A 21,152-nucleotide genomic window follows, 5' to 3' on the forward strand; every position below is an offset into this window, starting at 1 on the left:
CTATGGTTATGCAAGCGCTATGGGCGCACCAGAGATGCTTCATCGACATCAGTGTTGACTGGTCAGGGAAGGTGCATGATGCTCACATCTTTAAGAACATAGGACTGTTCAGAAAGCTACAGGCAACTACTCTATTCCCAACCTCTATTATCACTGGCAATGTTGAAATACCTGTAGTGATCCTGGGGGACCTAGGCTACTCCTGGCTCCTCTGGCTCATGAAACTGTACACTAGCCACTTCAGCAGCACTACGGAAAGATTCAACTACTGGCTCAGCAGGTGCAGAATGACAGTTGAATTCACTTTTGGTAGATTGAAGGGACACTAGTGTTATTTACTCACAAAATTGGATATCAGTGGAAAAAATATACCCGATGGTTACAGCTGCCTGCTGTGTCCTGCAAAATATCTGTGAAGCAAAGGGGGGAAAGTTTCCACAGAGGTGGAACAGCTGTCTTCCGAGTTTGAACAGCCAGACACAAGGACACTTAGAAGAGCTGAGTGCACAGCTATATGGCTCAGGGAGGCTTTGAAAGATCACTTTAACAGTGAGCCACAGTAATGCATTGTGGTGTACTGCATTGTACCTGGTCCTGCTGATTTGGGGTCTGCTAGGAATTGTGTGGTGTTTGCTGTACATCTGTGAATAACATTATCGATGCGCCTATCAATATTGTGTTGCTTGCTTTACATTTATGATTATTACATTGCATCAGGATCCCACTAGGGGCAGTCAGGGCCAAGGGGCGAAGCAGCTAGGTATGCTCACCAAGCTGGACAATCAGCAAAAGGCATTTCAAAAATGTATGGGGCTTTAAAGGGGTAGGGGGTTTTCTGGTCTCCATGAGCCCCAGGCAGAGTAGTCAGTGTTGGGCATTGTGGGGCAGTGGATGGGGGACTCATGGAGTTGACATAAGTAACATAGTATCTACATTCATGCTGCAGTGATCTCAGTACATCAATGTGGCTCACTGCCACTTGGGAAGGTTGGTGTTACTGCGGTAATGGGGCACTTACATCAGTGGGAGACAAATTTAAGTGTAGACATATGCACAACTAGGTCGATGCAAGGCAGCTTATGTCAACCTAACTTTGTGGTGTAGAACAGGCCATAGCCTGTATCTCAGCTGACTGCTCTGGTTCTGGATACTGTACATCCAAATCCAATGCCAACAAGCTTGTCCTAACCAGAAATGCAGGTTCACTGAACCACATCTTTCATCCCTGCTTCCAGGCTGCATCTCTCCATTTATTTCCCTATTGGTTTGGAGAGAAATCAAAAGCTTGACAGACCTGATTACGAGATGTGTCACATACCCATGAATTTCATCCATGGGAGCACACTGCTGTCACCTTCTATTCCCTTTGAATACATTCACTGACATGGAACATGGTCTTTTTTTTTCTTTCTTCCCTTTTAGATGGAATGGGCCGAGTTCTTGCTCAAGATGTTTATGCAAAAGACAACCTACCCCCCTTCCCAGCATCAGTAAAAGATGGATACGCTGTCAGAGGTAAATGCTTTAACTCTAGGCATGCAGTGCATCTTTTGCAGCATTACCCCAGATTGTTAGTACACCTGCTTGTTCCATCACAGTCCGAAGCACTTCTTTCTTGGATATAACTATTGTTATACACAGGGCTTTGCAGCGGAGCCCAGAGCTGGAGCGCAGAGCAGCTCCAGAGCAGTGAATCTGCAGGTTTTTGCCTGGAGCTGGAGCAGAGTCGGAGCACTGCTCCAAAGCCCTGGTTATACATTTTATTTGTAGATATCTAGATCATTACTGAAATCACGGCTGTGTAAAATTCAGCCACTTTAAAGGAAGACTGCAGTGATTAGTTCTAATTCTTTAAATGAGAGGCGCAGGGTGAGGGGGAGTGAAAATGCATATTTACAGAGCCATGTTTAGTAAAACCTTTCAATGTTTTACTCTCTATATCTGTGCTTGGGTCTGGTAAACCTTTCAATGAAAGTTGCCATTTTGCTGCCACTTCCCAGCAGGAAGTCTGGCCTCATGATATAGTTGAGACCCAGGAAATGCAGTTCTTCTATGAGACAGACATGAGAATTTCAAAGGTTTCCTTTTTTATATATATATATAATTTTTATTATTAAGAGTATGAGCTTTCGTGAGCTACAGCTCACTTCATCGATGAAGTGAGCTGTAGCTCACGAAAGCTCATGCTCAAATAAATTGGTTAGTCTCTAAGGTGCCACAAGTACTCCTTTTCTTTTTGCGAATACAGACTAACACGGCTGTTACTCTGAAACCTGTCATTATTAAGAGTTTTTCCTATGCATCAAATATTTTATCAGACTGTTACAATTCTATTTTACTGTATGTTTATTAATTATTCTTTATTATTACAGTTGATAATTTTCAAAATTGTGTATGGGAATGCACGCTTCTGAGTAATTAGATGTAGCGATTAAAATATTTTTTTATTACACTGAAAGTTTTCCTAGGAACCTTTCTAGGAGTATAACCTAGAGAACAGAGCACTGATCTGGGACTTAGAAGATCTGGCTGTGCCATTGGCCTACTGAGTGACCTTGGGCAAGTCACTTCACCTCTGTGCCTCTGTTTTCCCATCTGTAAAATGGGGATAATGAAATCTTAGTGCCTGCTAAAACATTTGAACAGGAACTGATATATTTTAAAATGGTCTGTGATAAACTTAAGTCTGCTAATCTGAAAGTGAACCCAAAGAAATTTTGAATTATTTCAAAAAGAGAAAACTGAGGCTGCACAGAACTGGCCAACTTCCCAGACACTCACAGATGTGCAGAGTTTTGTAGGGCTCTGCTCCTATTACAGAAGGTTTCTTTGTGAATTTGCCAATATGCAAAACAATTGCATAGGCTTGGTGAGAAAGGGAAACCATTTCAGAGGTCAGCAGAGTGTGATGTAGCATTTTTGGAATTGAAAAAGGCTCTTGAGACTGCTTTTGTCTTAGCCTACCCATTATTTTAAAACCCCTTTTATGTTGGAGGGTATTACAACAAATATCTAAGTTCTCCTGAAAGAAATTATTTCATCACCCTAAAGGACCCCCGAGCAGTGGTTAAATCTATAGTACATTTTCATCACTCTTTATATGGGAGGAAATTTGTGGTCAGGACAGACCATGCGTCCCTGCAATGGCTGTTTAGATTCAGGAATCCTGAGGGGCTAGTTCCCAGGTGCAGACCTATGATTTCATAGTTGCATGAAGGCCTGGGCACAAGTATGGTAATGCTGATGCTTTCTGGGAGGCTAATTTCCAACATTGTGACTGCGCTCTTTATGATCCAAGACAAACTATAGGGCAGACTTCAGTAAAGGGCAAAAATCCACTGAGTTGATTGAGACAGTTCCCCAAATGTCCCCTGGGCAGAGGTTCCATGGAACAGTCTCATTAGGACCCGCAGGCCTGTCCCAGGCAGCACAGTCGTCTTTATGTATTGAATGGCAGCCATCTATCTCAGAAGGCAATGGTGTAGGTGCCAAAGCAGTTCAGTTATTGTATCCTGCTGCAGAATTGCAAGTGGCTAAAAAGTCCAATTCTCAAGCAACAGTCCTTGTTGAGTGGGCTTACAGCAGCACATTATCCCTTGCTGACTTAGTGCGGCGTTAGTATACTCCAACACATACCCTCCCCCTCAGATCTTAGGGGACTGGATGTAGATTCCAACTCCCACGTCCCTTCCCAAGAGAAGAAGTTGGCATTCAGGTGTCCCTTCCCTGCTCATTGCTGAACCTGGAGGCATATGACTGAAGGGACAGATATCAACTCATCTATCAGCTTTTTGGGTCTTTCGTCTCATTCAGCCATCTTAGGGAACATGATCCATAACCAGGATGACTGGGTTCCCGAGGAGGTAATAATGAAATGCATCCACTCCCCATTTTACAGTCAGGCCCTTTTTTTCAATAACAGAATAGGCCAATTCCCAGGGAAATAGTTTGCAGTTAATATAGAGCACTGGATGTTCCTTCTACTGGACAGAAGCACACACAGAAGGCAGCAGGAAAGCCCCAGATGCAGCCAGAGAAACACTTGTAGTGTGACCCTGAAAAAAAGTTTAAAGAGGGAGCTTTTTGATAGAGTGCTGGCACACAAGAGGCTTTGATTTGTGAACAAAAACTATCTCTTGCTGCTTGGTTCCTATTTTGTCCAAGAAAACAGTACTATTGTGTACATTATTTGTAAATAAACAGGATTGCATCAAGATAATACCTGACTTCTTCAGTTTTTCCTCCTAACAGATACAAACCTGCAAGACACAGAATGTTGGTGAACTGTTCAGGTTAAAAGCCATACAGATATTAGTATTATTATTAATATTTGTAAAATGTTTTTCACATTCCATTTCAGAAAAAGATGGCGATATTTGAGAATGGGAGTGATACGTTTGCACTGTTTTACATGTAAAAGAAGGTGGGCAATAGCATTCTGTGCATGCTCAACTCTGGAGAGTTGAAAATTTAGGAGGCTATAGTGAAGAGAGTTGCAGTAGTGGAGACAAGAGGAGATAAAGGAATGGATGAAGATTTCATCAGAGGTAGATTCCAGGCAGTGAAACTTAAAGGCATTGTTGCAGAGGTGATAAAATGGTAGGTTGATTTGCAGATCTCAGCCCTGAGATGAGAGTTCAAGGTAAAGGAACAGGATAGAGTTTCCCATGAGACATTAGCAGCTATTTAAACTGGAGGTGCAATTCATTGAGCTTTTTCTTGTTCCCAGATAAAAAGAGTTAAATTTTGGCATTTAGGCATAGCCCTGTAGTTGGTATGGTGAAAAGCTGCAGGGGGTCATCAATAGGCATCCTGCCTCAGGGAGGCACAATGTCTTTGGTTAGCTCTGCGGTAACATGGAGCAGAGAACTAGTTCATTAAACATGGCAACTAATTCCCTCCTGCACAGATGGCTAGTTAACAGAACCATGGCTCTTGCTATTCTCCAGCACTCTCTGACCCCTTTCCAGTAAGTTTCTTCCAGAGAGAGGGAGAGCAATTCAGTAGCTGCTCTTGCAGTCCCAAAACATGGGGAATGCAATTCTGGACAGCATTTACATGGGTGATAAAGCTCTTTAAAAGTTAAATCTGCTTTCAATGTGCAGTACACGTTGATCAAACTGACACCCTCGCTCTGCCTGTGTGGCTGCTAGCTACTAGTACCAATCTAACCCATATGATGAGCACATATGGGCCTCACTAATGTGTCCTCACTATTGTAAGACTGTTTAAAAATAGGCTTATGTATGAGACCAAGTTGTCACATTCCATATGTTGTAGTTTAACTTTTTTTTTAATTATTTCAGAAAATGAAAACTATTTCCAAAAAATAAAATAAAATCTAATATTGAAAGTTTAAGGAAACATGTACAGTTATATAATATTCTGTAAAACATGAGAACACCTGTTCAGAGCTGAATATCTTAGCCCCAGGACCACTTGCCATCAGTTACTGTTCTTAGGCATAAAGGTGGGGAAAGTTTTGGCTCAACTTTGTGAGTTATTTTCACCCTTTGCTATTTGAGAGTTTGGAGGTTAAGGGACCTAGTTGGACTTTTTTTTCAAGTGAAATTAATCTTTCCTTCAAAGATTAGTAAATTGGGTAGGCTTCCATCTGCAGATTTGTAGACTGGTTTCAGAATGTGAACTCAATAAAACATTACAAATGTAGCCAACCATACAGGGTAGCCATTCTTCCTGAAAGCAATTCTTCTCAGAGTGGTAAGGGAATCTAGATGTCTCTTTCTAGAGGACTGTTTGGGGTATTGAAATGAAACAAAGATTACTGTATAAGGTCATCATTGATTGGTCTTCACTACCAGGAATATTTTGAAACTGAACAGATTTAAAACGGATAAAAGGACATATTTTCAATGCAATGTATAATTAAACTATGCAGCTCACTTCCACAGGAAACTCTGGAAGTAAACAGCTCATAAAGTTTTCCCTAAAGATTAGGTATTTATACAGATAAGAATCATGTCTAACTATACTAGCTAACATGAACAATTACAAAGATTATAAATTTTTATGCTCCAGAGCGTGAACTACCCATTGGGGTCCAGTGAAATTTCCTTTTATGGTATATAGTACTGTAGAATTTGATGCATTATGGTTTCTTTGCATTTTTTCTGAAATATCAAGCATTGACTGCTTGTCAAAGATGGATTTCCAGACTACTGTATATAGACAGTCTGTTTCAATGTGGCAATCTCTATGTGCCTATGAACCCTGTGTTGTTGAGGAGATAATGAAGAAATGCACTTCAGCAGAACAGTGTGTTTCACATCAACCAAGGCTACTCACTCAGTTTGAATAAAAGTTAAATCTACTTTTGAAGTGCATGGCATCTTGATTCAAGCTAACTTGAAATCATTTACTAGCATATTGGCAGCAAAGTAATGAAATGCACCTCATGGTTCTCAGTTCATCAATAAACCCTTGTGCAGAGCCAGATTTACACCTTATGAGCCCCGCACTCCCCATGTGGCCCTGCCTGGAGCCCCCTCCTGCGTTCCCATGTGGCCCTGTCTCTCTCTCTCTCTCACACACACACACACACAGCCCTGTGTGGCCCACTCTGTTTCCTAACCTGGCTTGAAGAAGGCTGCTGTGACTTTTTACTTGAGGAAAAAATGCACCCACCACCCACCTGCTAGCTGTTTGTTGCCACCCGCCAGACCAGTCAGCCTCAGCCAGCTCAGGCTGTTCTGGTGCCACAGTGGCCTCTGGTGGGCAAAAGGCAGAACTGCTGAACATTTTCTTCAAGGGAAAAAAAATTCTGCCTCCCTTGGACAAGAATTCTGCGCATGCTGCAAATGTCACTTAAGGAGAGGGGGCATGATGTGATCCAAGTGGTGTGTGGAGCATCTCAGCAGGGAGCAGGACAAATCAGGAAGCTCCCTCCCCCTCAAGAACTCCTGAGCAGTGTGGCCAGCAGCAGCAGGGCAGCAAAATAGCCCAACTTGCAGCAGCTAAAAAACCCTGCCAACTGACAGCTAAAAATAGCCCAATTGGGCTAGAAAATCACATATTTGGCAACTAGTGCCAGTGCCTCTAGACATGCCTGCTGTGCTTAATTGGAAATCCGGCCCTACCCTAGTGCACTTTTGAGCTCATCCATTACTTGACTCCTGAATAGCAATTGGTGGCACATGGAAAACTCTGAAACATAATTTATTTAGAAACAGATCTACTTATATCACATATTGTCGGCCTTTCTTTCCCCATCTCATGTTTCTCTGCTAGCAACATTGGCATGAAAACAAGATTTTTATTTCTTAGTAGTTCATCTGCTCCTGTTATCTTTTCCTCAGCTCATCTTATGTTATAACCCTTCATTAGATACATCATAATCAGTCTGTCCCAAAGCAACCACTTGTGGTATTAGGTAGGTAATGAGCAGTAGAAGCAGATGAACAACTATGAAACAAACTGCCTGTTTTCCTGGAGAACAAGATAATATATATACAGAAGATCTGAGAGGTAGGCAAAGTTATTTATTTAACAGCTGAGTACTGCTCTTTAAGGAAAGGAGTCAGTTAACGAAAAACATGGTTTGATTTTGAGATTACATTTTTAATATGATTTTATTTGGTTAAGAAAATAGCCAACACAACTCATTTAAAATTAAATGAAGTTTTTACTGTGCAGTGTTGTTATGTAATGCAGGCCCAAGAGGTTTGTCTGAAATAGCAGATACAGCTAGACTTGTGAAATTAACTCACCACTGCAACAGACTATAGATTTGGCAAAAAGCACTTCCAACACTCCTTATTGGGGTCAATAGGTACTTACAGTAGTAATAATAATAATAATACTTAGTACTTTCCATCTAAGGATCTCAAAAACTCATCTAAGGATCTCAAAAAAAAATATATTTGCCAGCCTCAAATATTCAAAAATCATGAGATTTTTTAAAAAACTATAAATCTGAGATTCTTTTTATTTGCTTCCTGATTTCTGAGTCTTAGGATGCACTTATTTCACATTTTCAAACTTTTCTAACATCAGGAGGGCTAGAAACTTACTTTTTTTCTTTAATGAGAGCTGAGATTTTCATGTAATCTCTTGATTCCAATAGCTTTTAAGGGTTAAAGCAAATTTCTTAACCCAATAGGATTTTAAGACGAATACTAAACATTGTGAGACTCGTGATAGACTCTCGTGAGTTGGTGGCATTGTGAAAGACTTGATTCTGCGGCCCTTACCTGTGATGAGTAGTACTTTACTCCATGTGAAATTTCAGTGAAATCAGTGAGGCTACTTGTGAAGTAAGGTACTACTCAGTGAGAGAGAGAGAGACATTGACCACAGTTGAGTAAACATCACAACACCTTGGGGACATAGGTATGGTAAATACTTCCATTTTCCAGATGGGGTTTCTGAGAGTAAGAGAGATTAAGTCATTGAGAGCTCAAATTAGAACCCAAGGACTCGATTTTGTTCCAATTAACGTCAATGATAAAATTCTGATTTCAGTGGGAGCAGGATTTCTAGTCTAGTCTAGATAGGTTCTTATGCTGCCCCCATCACTGTAGTTTCAGAGCCCCTTCCAGTAGTGCATTTAGTGACATGACTAACATCTGTCACAGTGGTTTGTTCTCTCTCTTATCCTCTCCCTAGGAGGAGAATTTTTGCATGCAGCGTACTGTTTTGTTTTGGTAAGTTTTCTGTTTGGGCTAGGTTTTTTGATTTGTTTTGAATAGAGAAGGCAGGTGCAACCAGGTTGTCTACATCAAGACACCCCTTTGTGGCCCATCAAGGTACACCTCAATCAGCTGTGTTTCCCTGACAGTTGGGTGTCACACTTCATGGATCCAGTGCCTTGATGTCTTAGCCCTCTGGCCATGGCACACTTGAGTCACACCCCTTCCAGGGCAATAGAGTCCAGAATAAAAGGAAAACAACTCAAACGCAAGGTCGTCCAAGGATTTGTCGGCAAGACCCTGCCCTTCTACTCAGGGCTTGTCTCCATGTGGCCAGTCTCTTTTATCCGTCTTCCTGGGTCCAGTCATCCCATCCTCTGGGAGTCTCATCCAGGCAGCAAACTGTCTCAGGATCTTGTCTAGAACCAGGCTTCCTCATCAAGGAAGACTCACAGTGCTGCTCTCTGTTCTTCCTGGTCTGTTCCCTAACTAAGCTGAGCCTCTTCCTTTAGGACCCCTCTCGATTCCCGAGAACTGCTGCAAGAGTAGTGGGGCTGGGCCAGTTGTGTCCACAGGCTCTTATTAACCCCCTCCCTGACAGTGGAGGGCCTATCTGCCCCATTGCAGCAGGTCAAAGAAATGCCCCTGGCACTTGGAGCGGAAGGTGGTAAGGTTTGTGACGATTCTTAGATCGTGTGGGAGTTCACTCCACAAGTTTCAGACCAGTCCCCAAGAAAATTCTATCTCCTGCACAGATAAACTTTACCCTAATGGTAGAAAGCTTCATTGTGCCTGAGTAGTGGTGTTATTGACCCTGGTCTTCACATCAGAGCTTTAGGCAATCTTCTAGCTATGTTGGGCCCAAGCCCCAAAGCACTGAGTGCCTTGAAAATAAGGAGAAATAAACCTTGAACGTGACTTGATATTCTGTGAGAAGCCAGCGTTGAGGGTGGATGATTAGATCCCAAGTCTCCTGACTTCCAATCCTGTACTCTTCCCCTAGGACGACATTGCCTCTAGATATAGAGGAGTCACTTTTGGGTGTAGCATGATCAAATGGTTAGAGCAGGTAACTAAGTGTCAGCACTCCTAGATTCTGTTCCTGACTCTAGCTATGAGACCTTGAGCAAGTCACTTACTCTTCCTGTACCTCACATTCTTCTTCTGTAAAATATTGATAACACCTACCTCAGAAGGTTGTTGGGAGGTTTAATTAATTAACATTTGTTAAGCACTTAGAGATCCTCAAATGAAAGGTGCTATAAAAGCATAAATACAGTTCTTACAGGCAGAACACATAGCGACACCTATACACCTCCTAACACTTAATACTTCCCAGGATTTCAGTTGCTTCAAACTTCAGCTGTTTACATTGATAATTTCTGTGTTTGGTCTCTGCCTCAGAATTATATATGGCTAATGTAGTGCCAATCTTTAAAAAAGGGAAGAAGGAGGATCCTGGGAACTACAGGCCAGTCAGCCTCACCTCAGTCCCTGGAAAAATCATGGAGCAGGTCCTCAAAGAATCAATCCTGAAGCACTTGCATGAGAGGAAAGTGATCAGGAACAGCCAGCATGGATTCACCAAGGGAAGGTCATGCCTGACTAATCTAATCGCCTTTTATGATGAGATTACTGGTTCTGTGGATGAAGGGAAAGCAGTGGATGTATTGTTTCTTGACTTTAGCAAAGCTTTTGACACGGTGTCCCACAGTATTCTTGTCAGCAAGTTAAGGAAGTATGGGCTGGATGAATGCACTATAAGGTGGGTAGAAAGCTGGCTAGATTGTCGGGCTCAACGGGTAGTGATCAATGGCTCCATGTCTAGTTGGCAGCCGGTATCAAGTGGAGTGCCCCAAGGGTCGGTCCTGGGGCCGGTTTTGTTCAATATCTTCATAAATGATCTGGAGGATGGTGTGGATTGCACTCTCAGCAAATTTGCGGATGATACTAAACTGGGAGGAGTGGTAGATACGCTGGAGGGGAGGGATAGGATACAGAAGAACCTAGACAAATTGGAGGATTGGGCCAAAAGAAATCTGATGAGGTTCAATAAGGATAAGTGCAGGGTCCTGCACTTAGGATGGAAGAATCCAATGCACCGCTATAGACTAGGGACCGAATGGCTAGGCAGCAGTTCTGCGGAAAAGGACCTAGGGGTGACAGTGGACGAGAAGCTGGATATGAGTCAGCAGTGTGCCCTTGTTGCCAAGAAGGCCAATGGCATTTTGGGATGTATAAGTAGGGGCATAGCGAGCACATCGAGGGATGTGATCGTTCCCCTCTATTCGACATTGGTGAGGCCTCATCTGGACTACTGTGTCCAGTTTTGGGCCCCACACTACAAGAAGGATGTGGATAAATTGGAGAGAGTCCAGCGAAGGGCAACAAAAATGATTAGGGGTCTAGAACACATGACTTATGAGGAGAGGCTGAGGGAGCTGGGATTGTTTAGCCTGCAGAAGAGAAGAATGAGGGGGGATTTGATAGCTGCTTTCAACTACCTGAAAGGGGGTTCCAAAGAGGATGGCTCTAGACTGTTCTCAATGGTAGCAGATGACAGAACGAGGAGTAATGGTCTCAAGTTGCAGTGGGGGAGGTTTAGATTGGATATTAGGAAAAACTTTTTCACTAAGAGGGTGGTGAAACACTGGAATGCGTTACCTAGGGAGGTGGTGGAATCTCCTTCCTTAGAGGTTTTTAAGGTCAGGCTTGACAAAGCCCTGGCTGGGATGATTTAACTGGGAATTGGTCCTGCTTCGAGCAGGGGGTTGGACTAGATGACCTTCTGGGGTCCCTTCCAACCCTGATATTCTATGATTCTATATATTCAGTTTCAGCAAAAACAGTTTAAGTGTTTCTGAGAATAAGAGTAGGGAAAATATGGTCGTTATTCTCAATTGTTTCTTCGAACCTTTCTAGTGCCTCCAAAGCAGAAACTCAGCATTTGTCAGCAGAATTATCTTTGCTGTCCCCTTGAAAATCTGTCCAGATAAGGACAAATGAGCAGCCCTGGGAAATTGCCATTTGGACATACACAGTAAAACTGCAGCACTCATAAACCTTTGCCCACCTGCTCTCCCTCATCAAAATTCCCTTTTGTCTAAATGAAGGTGCACTGGGCTGGGACTGAGGAAATGATGAGGTCAGATATCACCTCTGACACTGACAGCTAGGAACAGAACCCGAGTCTCTAACATGGCATGTACAAGTCACATCTACGTAGCCCACTGTCTTTCAGAGCAAATGCTTCAGATGTACATGCTTGTCTATATTGTCTGTAACCACTGCACTAATAATTAAATCACATTCCTCCCAGAGGTAGGAAGGGAATCCAGAAATCTTGATATCCAAAATTCTGCTGTTGTCTTCCAAACAGTTATGTAACATACTGGCAAAATATATATATATCACGGCCCCCTGTCTGGTGGCAGTTTCACAGAGAGGATAACCAACTCTTGCTGTTACCTCTGCCTCATGAAGTTGAGGCTTTTATCTTAAGAATATTATGTACAACTGGAAATCTTTGATATTAAGATAATATCCAATGGTTTCCTTTTACGTTCTCCCAGACTTCTGCATACCCTTGGAAGAACTTGGAACAATGAGTCTATCTGAGCAATTCTGTGGTAGAAATATTATTATATAACCTGTGATTAGCAAATTCATAAATACATCTTAAAATAGACCTAAAAGTTCAAAATGTTTTGCAAAATATTCATATCCTCTCATACAGGTTCGAAAGAAGCAACTCTAAACTAAATCTTGGATTATTCTAAGATTCTCCCATTCTTGGTTTCTAATTTTCCCATTTGCAATGGTTCAATATTTTTATCATCTTCTTTCTTCTGTATTGTCTTACAGCTGCTGATGGCCCTGGGGATCGATTCATCATTGGGGAATCCCAAGCTGGTGAGCAGGTGAATGCAATTTCTTTTCTCCTCTTCTTTTTCTCTTTTTATTTAAGTTGTTTTTCTTCTCTTGTAAAACTAAGGATCTGATTTCTTTTTTTTTCTTTTAAACATATGCCTTGCATTTGTGCTCTGGAATCCTCACAAGTGCTCCAAAGATTGTATTTGTTATTGAAGTTGACACTAAATAATTACGAAGTTGTGTACACTGTCTAGCCTGTAGCCATACAACTTGGGACATGATCTCAAATGCTAAGTAGTGTAAGATCAGGTCAGTACTTGCATAAGAGACTTAGAGGGAAACCCCAGAAGACCTTAAGGAGTAGTGTTGGTGATTTAGTAGGTGGTGGTCTTATGTATGAATAAGCAATAATCCAGTGCCTTAGGATGGTGTTAGGAGATGCTGTGCTGTTGATGGTGTAATTTTACAGAAAAGATAGAAAACCAAAGTCCTAACCACTTGTCCTTAAGAAATTTTCAAAGGGACCTCTAACCAGCATCTATTTGTACATGCACAACCAAGAAAGCTTATGCTCAAATAAATTGGTTAGTCTCTAAGGTGCCACAACTACTCCTTTTCTTTTTGCGAATACGGACTAACACGGCTGTTACTCTGAAACCAAGAAATGAAAATTGTCTAAGAAATCTTAAAATATGCAGAATTACATGTAAGTGATTTTCCCTTCTTCTGACTGCCTGAAGTAGATGGCTCTTTACTAGGGCAGTCAAGCGATTAAAAAAATTTATCGTGATTAATCGTGCTGTTAAACAATAATAGAATACCATTTATTTAAATATTTTTGGATGTTTTCTACTTTTTCAAATATATTGATTTCAATTACAACACAGAATACAAAGTGTACAGTGCTCACTTTATATTATTTTTATTACAAATATTTGCACTGTAAGAAACAAAAGAAATAGTATTTTTCAATTCACCTCATACAAGTACTGTAGTGCAATCTCTTTATCATGAAAGTTGAACTTACAAATGTAGAATTATGTACAAAAAAACTGCATTCAAAGATAAAACAATGTAAAACTTTAGAACCTACAAGTCCAATCAGTCCTACTTCTTGTTCAGCCAATTGCTCAGACAAACAAGTTTGTTTACATTTGCAGGAGATAATGCTGCCCACATCTTGTTTATAATGTCACCTGAAAGTGAGAACAGGCATTTGAATGGCACTATGGTGGCCAGCGTTGCAAGAGATTTACATGGCAGATGCGATAAGGATTCATATGTCCCTTCATGCTTCAACCACCATTCCAGAGGAAATGCATCCATGCTGATGACAGGTTCTGCTCAATAATGATCCAAAGCAGTGCGGACTGACGCATGTTCATTTTCATCATCTGAGTCAGATGCCACTTGCAAAAGGTTGATTTTCTTTTTTAGTAGTTTGGGTTCTGTAGTTTCTGCATTGGAGTGTTGCTCTTTTAAGACTTCTGAAAGCATGCTCCACACCTCATCCCTCTCAGATTTTGGAAGGCACTTCAGATTCTTAAATCATTGGTCGAGTGCTGTAGCTATCTTTAGAAATTTCACATTGGTATCTTCTTTGCATTTTGTTAAATTTGCAGTGAAAGTGTTCTTAAAATGAACAACATGTGCTGGGTCATCATCCGAGACTGCTATAACATGAAATATATGGCAGAATGCAGATAAAACAGAACAGGAGATACAATTCTTCTCCAAGGAGTTCAGTCACAAATTTAATTAACACATTATTTTTTTAACAAGCGTCATCAGCATGGAAACATGTCCTCTGGAATGATGGCTGAAGCATGAAGACACATGAATCAGCAGTGTCTCCCGTAAATGTAAACAAACTTGTTTGTCTGAGCGATTGGCTGAACAAGATGTAGGACTGATTGGACTCGTAGGGTCTAAAGTTTTACACTGTTTTATTTTGGAATGCAACTTTGTATGACTCTCAACAACTGGTTCACCTCAGGAGACAATGGTTTTCTGCATATGGGATTCGCGTGGCTGGGGGTTAGAATTTCCCAGCCTGGGGACATGGCAAAATAGAGTCAGAGATGGTATTAAAGAGGGGTGCTATCCCCTGGCTGGAAGGAAAGAGAAGACGGGAAGGACTCTACACATAGCCTAAAATGCTGACCAGACTTCAGGGCTTTTCTACACTTACAGCGCTTGAGCTATGGCGCTTAGTGAAGACACTACCCACCTGACGGGAGAGCTTCTCCCATCGGTGTAGGTACTCCACCTCTCTGAGAGACAGTAGCTATGTCAATGGGCAAAGCCTTCCGTTCAAAACAGTGCTGTCTACACTGGGGATTAGGTTGGTATGGGGATGTGGATTTTCCAGGCCCCTGAGCAACATAGTTATACTGACATAAGTTCCTAGTGTAGACCAAGCCTCAGACTCACATGAGGGTGGGGAGTGAAATCAGACTAATGGGGTGCTTCTGTCACGGTGCCTCAGTGGGGCCCAGCTGAGACTATTCACCAGATTCAGGACAAACTGCTGAGAAATAGATCAGACTCACCCCAAACTGGTGGTTATTCTATCATTAGATATACCACCAAGCCAGTAACAAAAGTAAACTTCTGTCTCCCCACATTGGTTAACAAGAAATCAAAAATGCAATCTCCTTAGGCATTCCAGCCCTTATCTGACCCCCCAAACACTGGACTCAATGATGAGTGGTTACTGAAACCAATTTCAACACATATAGGATCCTTCTAATCTCAAGAGACCAGCCATTTAGCCAGGTCAATATATAACTCAGCTCTTACCCAATAATCACACTGCTGCCAATCCTTTAGTAACTAAAATCTAAAGGTTTATTAATAAAAGAAAATAAGAAGAGAGTTAAAATGGTTAATAGATCATATACCTACAATAATTGCAATGTCCTTATATCAGGTTTATAGCAGTGATATTATAGACTTCTGATTTGTAAAGTCTCTCTGGTAACTTCCAAAAGATTGGAAGGTCCTCACTCCATAGTTCAGTATGTTCCTTTCAGTTGTAAATCCACAGTCCAGAGAATCAGGGCAGGAAAGAGGCAAAATGTGTTTTTCTTTATTTATTCTTTTCTCAAATGATTAGGGTCAAATGATAATTTTACTATGGATTTTGGAAAATGTATATTATAAAAAATGTCTTAGTGACAAATTAAAAAAACACACTTTTGTTTCACATCGTTTATTTTTTCATGTTGCTACTGGTTATTTTTTCTGTAATACATAATGCATGCTTCTTATGAAGTTAGATTGTTTCTGCTAGGACTTTGTTCTGTACCATGGTTTTGTGTGATTACTATAGAGCAACTTCAAATTTACAAATTTTAGGCCTCAGCAAATAGATCTGCACGAGAGCAGATGCCCCATGCAAACCTCAATGTTTGGAGTTGATCTACCTCACAGTAATGGAGAAACCTGCTCAGAAGTAAAGCACGGGACATGTTTTTTCAGGAAGAGTTTTTCCTAACCAGCTTTGTTAGTTCTTTCATTTTCAAAAATGCATTTTAGTGCTAGTAAAAGTCTGCAGCCCTGGAGACCACAGTCCTCTATCCAAAGACCATATACCACAGTGGCTCTTTGCCTGTGTGCTTCATCCCCAACTCAGAATGACCACCTCTTTTTGTGACAGGGGAGTTAATTCTCCTGATCTAATCATTCTTTGGCTTCTTTACCAAAGGGCACCAATATATTACCCATTGTGATAGTTTCAGTCATTTTCCCAGAAGATAGGTGTCCACATCACAAAAAAAAACTACCAGTTTGTTTCATACTGCCATCAGATAATAACGGCTCTCAATTACTAATGAGCTGAGTCAGATTTGAACCTGTTTTATTCTTTAATTACCTAAGGGATTTACCCATATTAATTCCACTAACTCATATCAAGAAAAAAATAAGCCATGCTATGAAAAGGATTTATTACTCTCCAGTTTATTTCTGCAGTGTTCAAATGTTTTCAGGTTTCAGAGTAACAGCCGTGTTAGTCTGTATTCGCAAAAAGAAAAGGAGTACTTGTGGCACCTTAGAGACTAACCAATTTATTTGAGCATGAGCTTTCGTGAGCTACTTCTGATGAAGTGAGCTGTAGCTCACGAAAGCTCATGCTCAAATAAATTGGTTAGTCTCTAAGGTGCCACAAGTACTCCTTTTCTTTTTGCAAATGTTTTCAGGTTTTCCCATTCCCTTGTTAAAAGTAAATTAGTTGTCATCATTTGCTTGTTTGTTTATTTTTTTCAGCCAACTCAGACTGTGATGCCTGGTCAGGTAATGCGGGTTACAACAGGTGCTCCAATCCCTTGTGGTGCTGATGCTGTGGTGCAAGTAGAAGACACAGAACTCATCAGGGAATCAGATGATGTGAGTCATAATTAAAAACTCATTATGCTAGTAATTCTGTGTGCAGTAGCATGGTACCAGGGATTGCAAAGATTCATTGTGCAATCCAGTAGCCTCCAAGGGGACATTGTGTCCTAGCGTCCATGCCATTCGTTTTTGGGTTTTTTTGCCCTGTTTATTAAGATTAGAGTACCAAATCCAGAAGGAGTCAAATACACTATACCTGACTCCTCTTCCTGGAATCTCATAAATCTCTCAATATTCCTGCTTCACGTAGTATCCTAGTCCATGCAGTCCTGTTGAAGGCTTATTTAGTCTCTTCTAGTATCTTGATTTGGGTTTTGAGATGCTGCAAACTCTTTATGCACTGAGAACTTGAGAATCTATATTAGTTGCATGCCCACTGGAAGCCTCTATCACTTATTGCATTGATATACGTTTCTATTAGCGGCAGGTAATAACAGGTTTGGTACTGAGAGCCTGCCTCAGTATTCTTTGCACAAGGAAGATAATACTAATCCAAATATCCCACCGGTTAGCACATCCTCAGAGGAGATGTAACATGTTCATCAGAAGGAAATCTCAGGTTAGCATCTCTCAGTTAGAATCTGCATCATCTGCCCAAATTGTGCTACCTAGTAATCAGGCTCTGCTAGATCCTGCAAAAGTAAACTAGCATACTCCAGCAACAGTACTGCCCACTTGTAAAAGGGCTGATAAATACTATGTTCCATCTAAAGATTAGGAGTTTCTGGTTTCTCATCCCCCTCCCAACTCCCTGGTTGTTGAAGCTTTAAATGAACGTGGAAGGCAACACCACCACTAAATCAACACCATACGTCAAAGATCAGAAGCATCTCAATTTGTTTGGTCACAAATCATATTCGTTTGCAATTCTGCAGTTTAGAATTATAAACTATCAGACACTTGATGGCAAAATATAATCACACCAACTACTCAAAGTTCAATTTATTTATTGAGCATTTACCACCAGAACAGAGGGACCAATTTCAACCAATCATTACAGAGGGTCATCTTCTTGCCAGAACATCCCTGCAGGCCTCTTTGGATGCCACTGACATAGCTGCTTTCTCTGTTTCTACAGTGGTAGTCATGAGAAGGGCCTCCTGGCTTCAGCACTCAGGATTTCTGAGGAAGGTCCGGAACACAGTAAAGGACCTTGCCTTTGACAGCTTAATTTACACAACTGTGCATAAAAGGAAATTTAGTAAATCCCAGACAGTGCAGAGATCTCATCTTGTTCAATTCTCCAGCTTCCAGAGACCTTATGAACCCCAATGAAAGAGGCAGAGGTTCCAGAAAAAGAGGCCGTCTGCTGCACAGGCATTGACCTCACAACCCTCCTCATCAAAAAAAACATTTTGATGGGGTGGTCAAGGTTCTGATTTACCTTCCCCTTACTAACTGCAATGGTTCAGATGCCTTCCTTGCTTCAGGGATGACCTTTCTCACTTCCGACAAGCTTGGAAGCGTATCACTATATACAGGTGAGTTTTGGAGATCATATCAGCAGGGTACTCCACTTTACTTTCCTCCCTATACCCCTTCTCTCTCCCTCTTCAAGGACCCCTCTTGTGAGCATCTTCTAGAACAGGAAATAGACTTCCTTCTGAACTTAGGTGCTATAGAAACAGTCCCTGTAAAAGATAGAGGGAAGTGGTTTTATTCCAGGTACTTTCTGGTTCCAAAAAAGAATGGCGGGTGGAGACCCATTCTAGATCTAAGGCTTCTCAAGAGGTTCGTGAAGATAATAGAAATTCAAAATAACACTTACAGCAATAATACCATCATTGGACCTAGGAGATTGGTTCTTGGCCCTCAACCTACAAGATGCATATTTCTATATAGTGATTCACCTTTCCCACAGAAGGTTCCTATTCCACTCTAGCTCAAGACCACTTTCAATAAAGTGCTTCCATTCAGCCTCCCTTCTGCTCCCAGAGTGGTTTTGAAGGTTCTGTCAGTCGGAGCAGCTTATGTTTGCAGAAAAAGGAATCCTATTATTCGCATATTTTGATGATTGAATGCTAAAGAAGTGCTTCTGCAGCAAGATCTCAGTCGCAATTAGCACTATTTCTCAGCCTGGGACAGCAGTTAAATATTCAGAAGTTCACCTTGACCCTGGTGCAAAGATTGGAATTCATAACTCGATGTGGTAGCAGCCGAAGACTACCTCCCAATTCGCAGGTTTACAACCATAGCAAATTTAGTCACTATAGTTCAAATCAGTCCCTAGACATCAGTCAAAAAAATGGATCCGGTTGTTGGAGCATATGGCAGCTTGTACTTTTGTGATAAGCCAGTGAGGTTGCACATGTGTTGCCTCCACCGTTGGCTCAGAACTGTTTATTCACCAAGCAAACACAGCTTGAAGAAACTACTCTCAGTGCCTATAGTTGTGAAGAAGTCCCTCAACTGGTGGAAAGACCCTCACAATGCTTTCATAAGAGCCCCCTTTGCTCAGCTGTCTCCAGTGGTCATAACAACAACAGATGCATTCCTGTTCTTCTTTGAGTGCTTGTTCGTATCAATTCCAATTAGGTGTGTGTGCACCACGTGCACAGTTCTCCGGAAGGTTTTACTCCTAGCAGCATCCATCGGGTCGGCTCTAGAGCCCCCTGGAGTCGCATCTTCATGGCACCATATATGAGGCCCTTCTTACCGCCAGTGACAGTCATTGGAGCATTTCGTCTCTCGTGTTCAACAAGCAATTCTCTAGCGTACTATGTCTGTAAATAGCTAAAGACCATTTTTAAAAAATTGTTTGTAGTTAGTTAGATATTTGGAATCGGGGTACTGGGGTGTGTTTTCCCTCCCCCGTTTCCCTCTCCCTCTCCCGGGCCCATGGCATTCCTCAGACCCAGGGGTTTAAGCCATTTGAGGTTTGCCAGAAGTCTATGCCCCAGGGCAACCCACACTTGGCTTGTCTAAAGTGCTGGGGGAGTCCCATCGAATGGACAGGTGTAAGATTTGTCAGAGTTTTTGCCCCCACATGAAGAAAGAGAGGGACCACAGATTAAAGTTACTGCTAATGGAAGCAGCTCTGCGCCCTCAGTCTGAGTTGAACCCCATGGACACGACACCGGGCTTTTCAGCATCGGTGCGCAGTGTGCCAGCTTCAGTCCGGGAGATGCCAAGGAAGGACTCTGGGATCTGCACTCCACGTTGCCAAGCATGGCGCAGAATCAATCTCGGCACCGCTCACAGTCTCCTGTCCCAAAGAAGCAGCACAGGAAGACTGATAGAGGGCGCTCCCCTTCCCATGCAAGGGAACGGGAACCACCCAAGGGAGGGCAACTGGTGCAAGACCGCACCTCCCCTCCAACTCAACAGCCATCACCGTCGACTCCAGGCCTATGGGAGGGACCATTGATTCCAGTGCCAGTGGAGGAGACCCAGGTGGAAGATTTGGACCTTCCTTCCACACCTGAAACTTATGAGGCAGTGCGGGATCTGATAACTCTGACAGGTCCACATTCTCCTGACCACGGTGCCACTGCACCAACCCGGAGGCCCCAGATGACACCAGTGCAGTCCAGGGGCAAGCTGGCTATGACTCAGCAACAATCTCCATCACCCTGGTGCACGGTGCCACCATGGTCTCTGCGCACGGACTCACTGGAGTCCAAATCAGACATGGACTCATGTGTGTCCCGGAGAAGCCGGCACTATAGCCACCGGCACTCCCAGACAGCAGGGATGACTCAAACCTTCCCCACTGTACTGTGGCCAACACAATGGCAAGTACCAGCTCAGATGCCAACTTAGTGGCCTTTCTGGACACCATGGGCTTACTACCAGTCCCAGGGGTCTGCCTTTGCATGCTCCTTTTTGGTCACTTCCAAGAGAAGGACTGTGTCCAGGGCCAGGGAGCTCTCCCAAGTATTAGCCACTACTAGCACCACAATTGGTACTGCACCCATCACCGACCGCAGAACCGGTGCCGGCCCTGACAGCAGGACCAGCACTGACATGGACAACAGAGCCAGCACCGCACCCGGCAGCACCATATCCGGCACCGCAGCTATGATCAGTTCCACGGAAGGTACCACAGCCGGTGCAGCGACCGGTGCTGTGGCTGGCACCAAGGCGGACTCCGATTTGGGGGTGGAATCACAGTGTTTTGAGGAGCCAGACGGGCAGGAGGGGCCCTCCCTTGTTCGGGGCTCCTGATTATTGTCTCCAGATGAGGCAGTGGCAGGAACATCCTTGGGGCCTTGCCTTCCCAACAGCAGAGCCCAC

General features: G+C 42.5%; 1 protein-coding gene across 26 annotated transcripts in view; it reads left to right on the forward strand.

The window, feature by feature from the left end:
- The window catches only part of GPHN (gephyrin), a 587,889-nt gene that overhangs the window by 499,318 nt on the left and 67,419 nt on the right, over positions 1-21,152 (forward strand). For all 26 annotated transcript variants that reach the window (XM_048851950.2, XM_048851956.2, XM_048851955.2 and 23 more), the window contains 3 exons: positions 1,423-1,515; positions 12,513-12,568; positions 16,791-16,910. In XM_048851950.2, the coding sequence (XP_048707907.1) occupies positions 1,423-1,515; positions 12,513-12,568; positions 16,791-16,910 (269 nt within the window). The remainder of the gene's footprint in view (positions 1-1,422; positions 1,516-12,512; positions 12,569-16,790; positions 16,911-21,152) is intronic.

The sequence above is a fragment of the Caretta caretta genome, chromosome 6 (assembly GCF_965140235.1).
Source record: "Caretta caretta isolate rCarCar2 chromosome 6, rCarCar1.hap1, whole genome shotgun sequence".
Taxonomy (NCBI): domain Eukaryota; kingdom Metazoa; phylum Chordata; order Testudines; family Cheloniidae; genus Caretta; species Caretta caretta.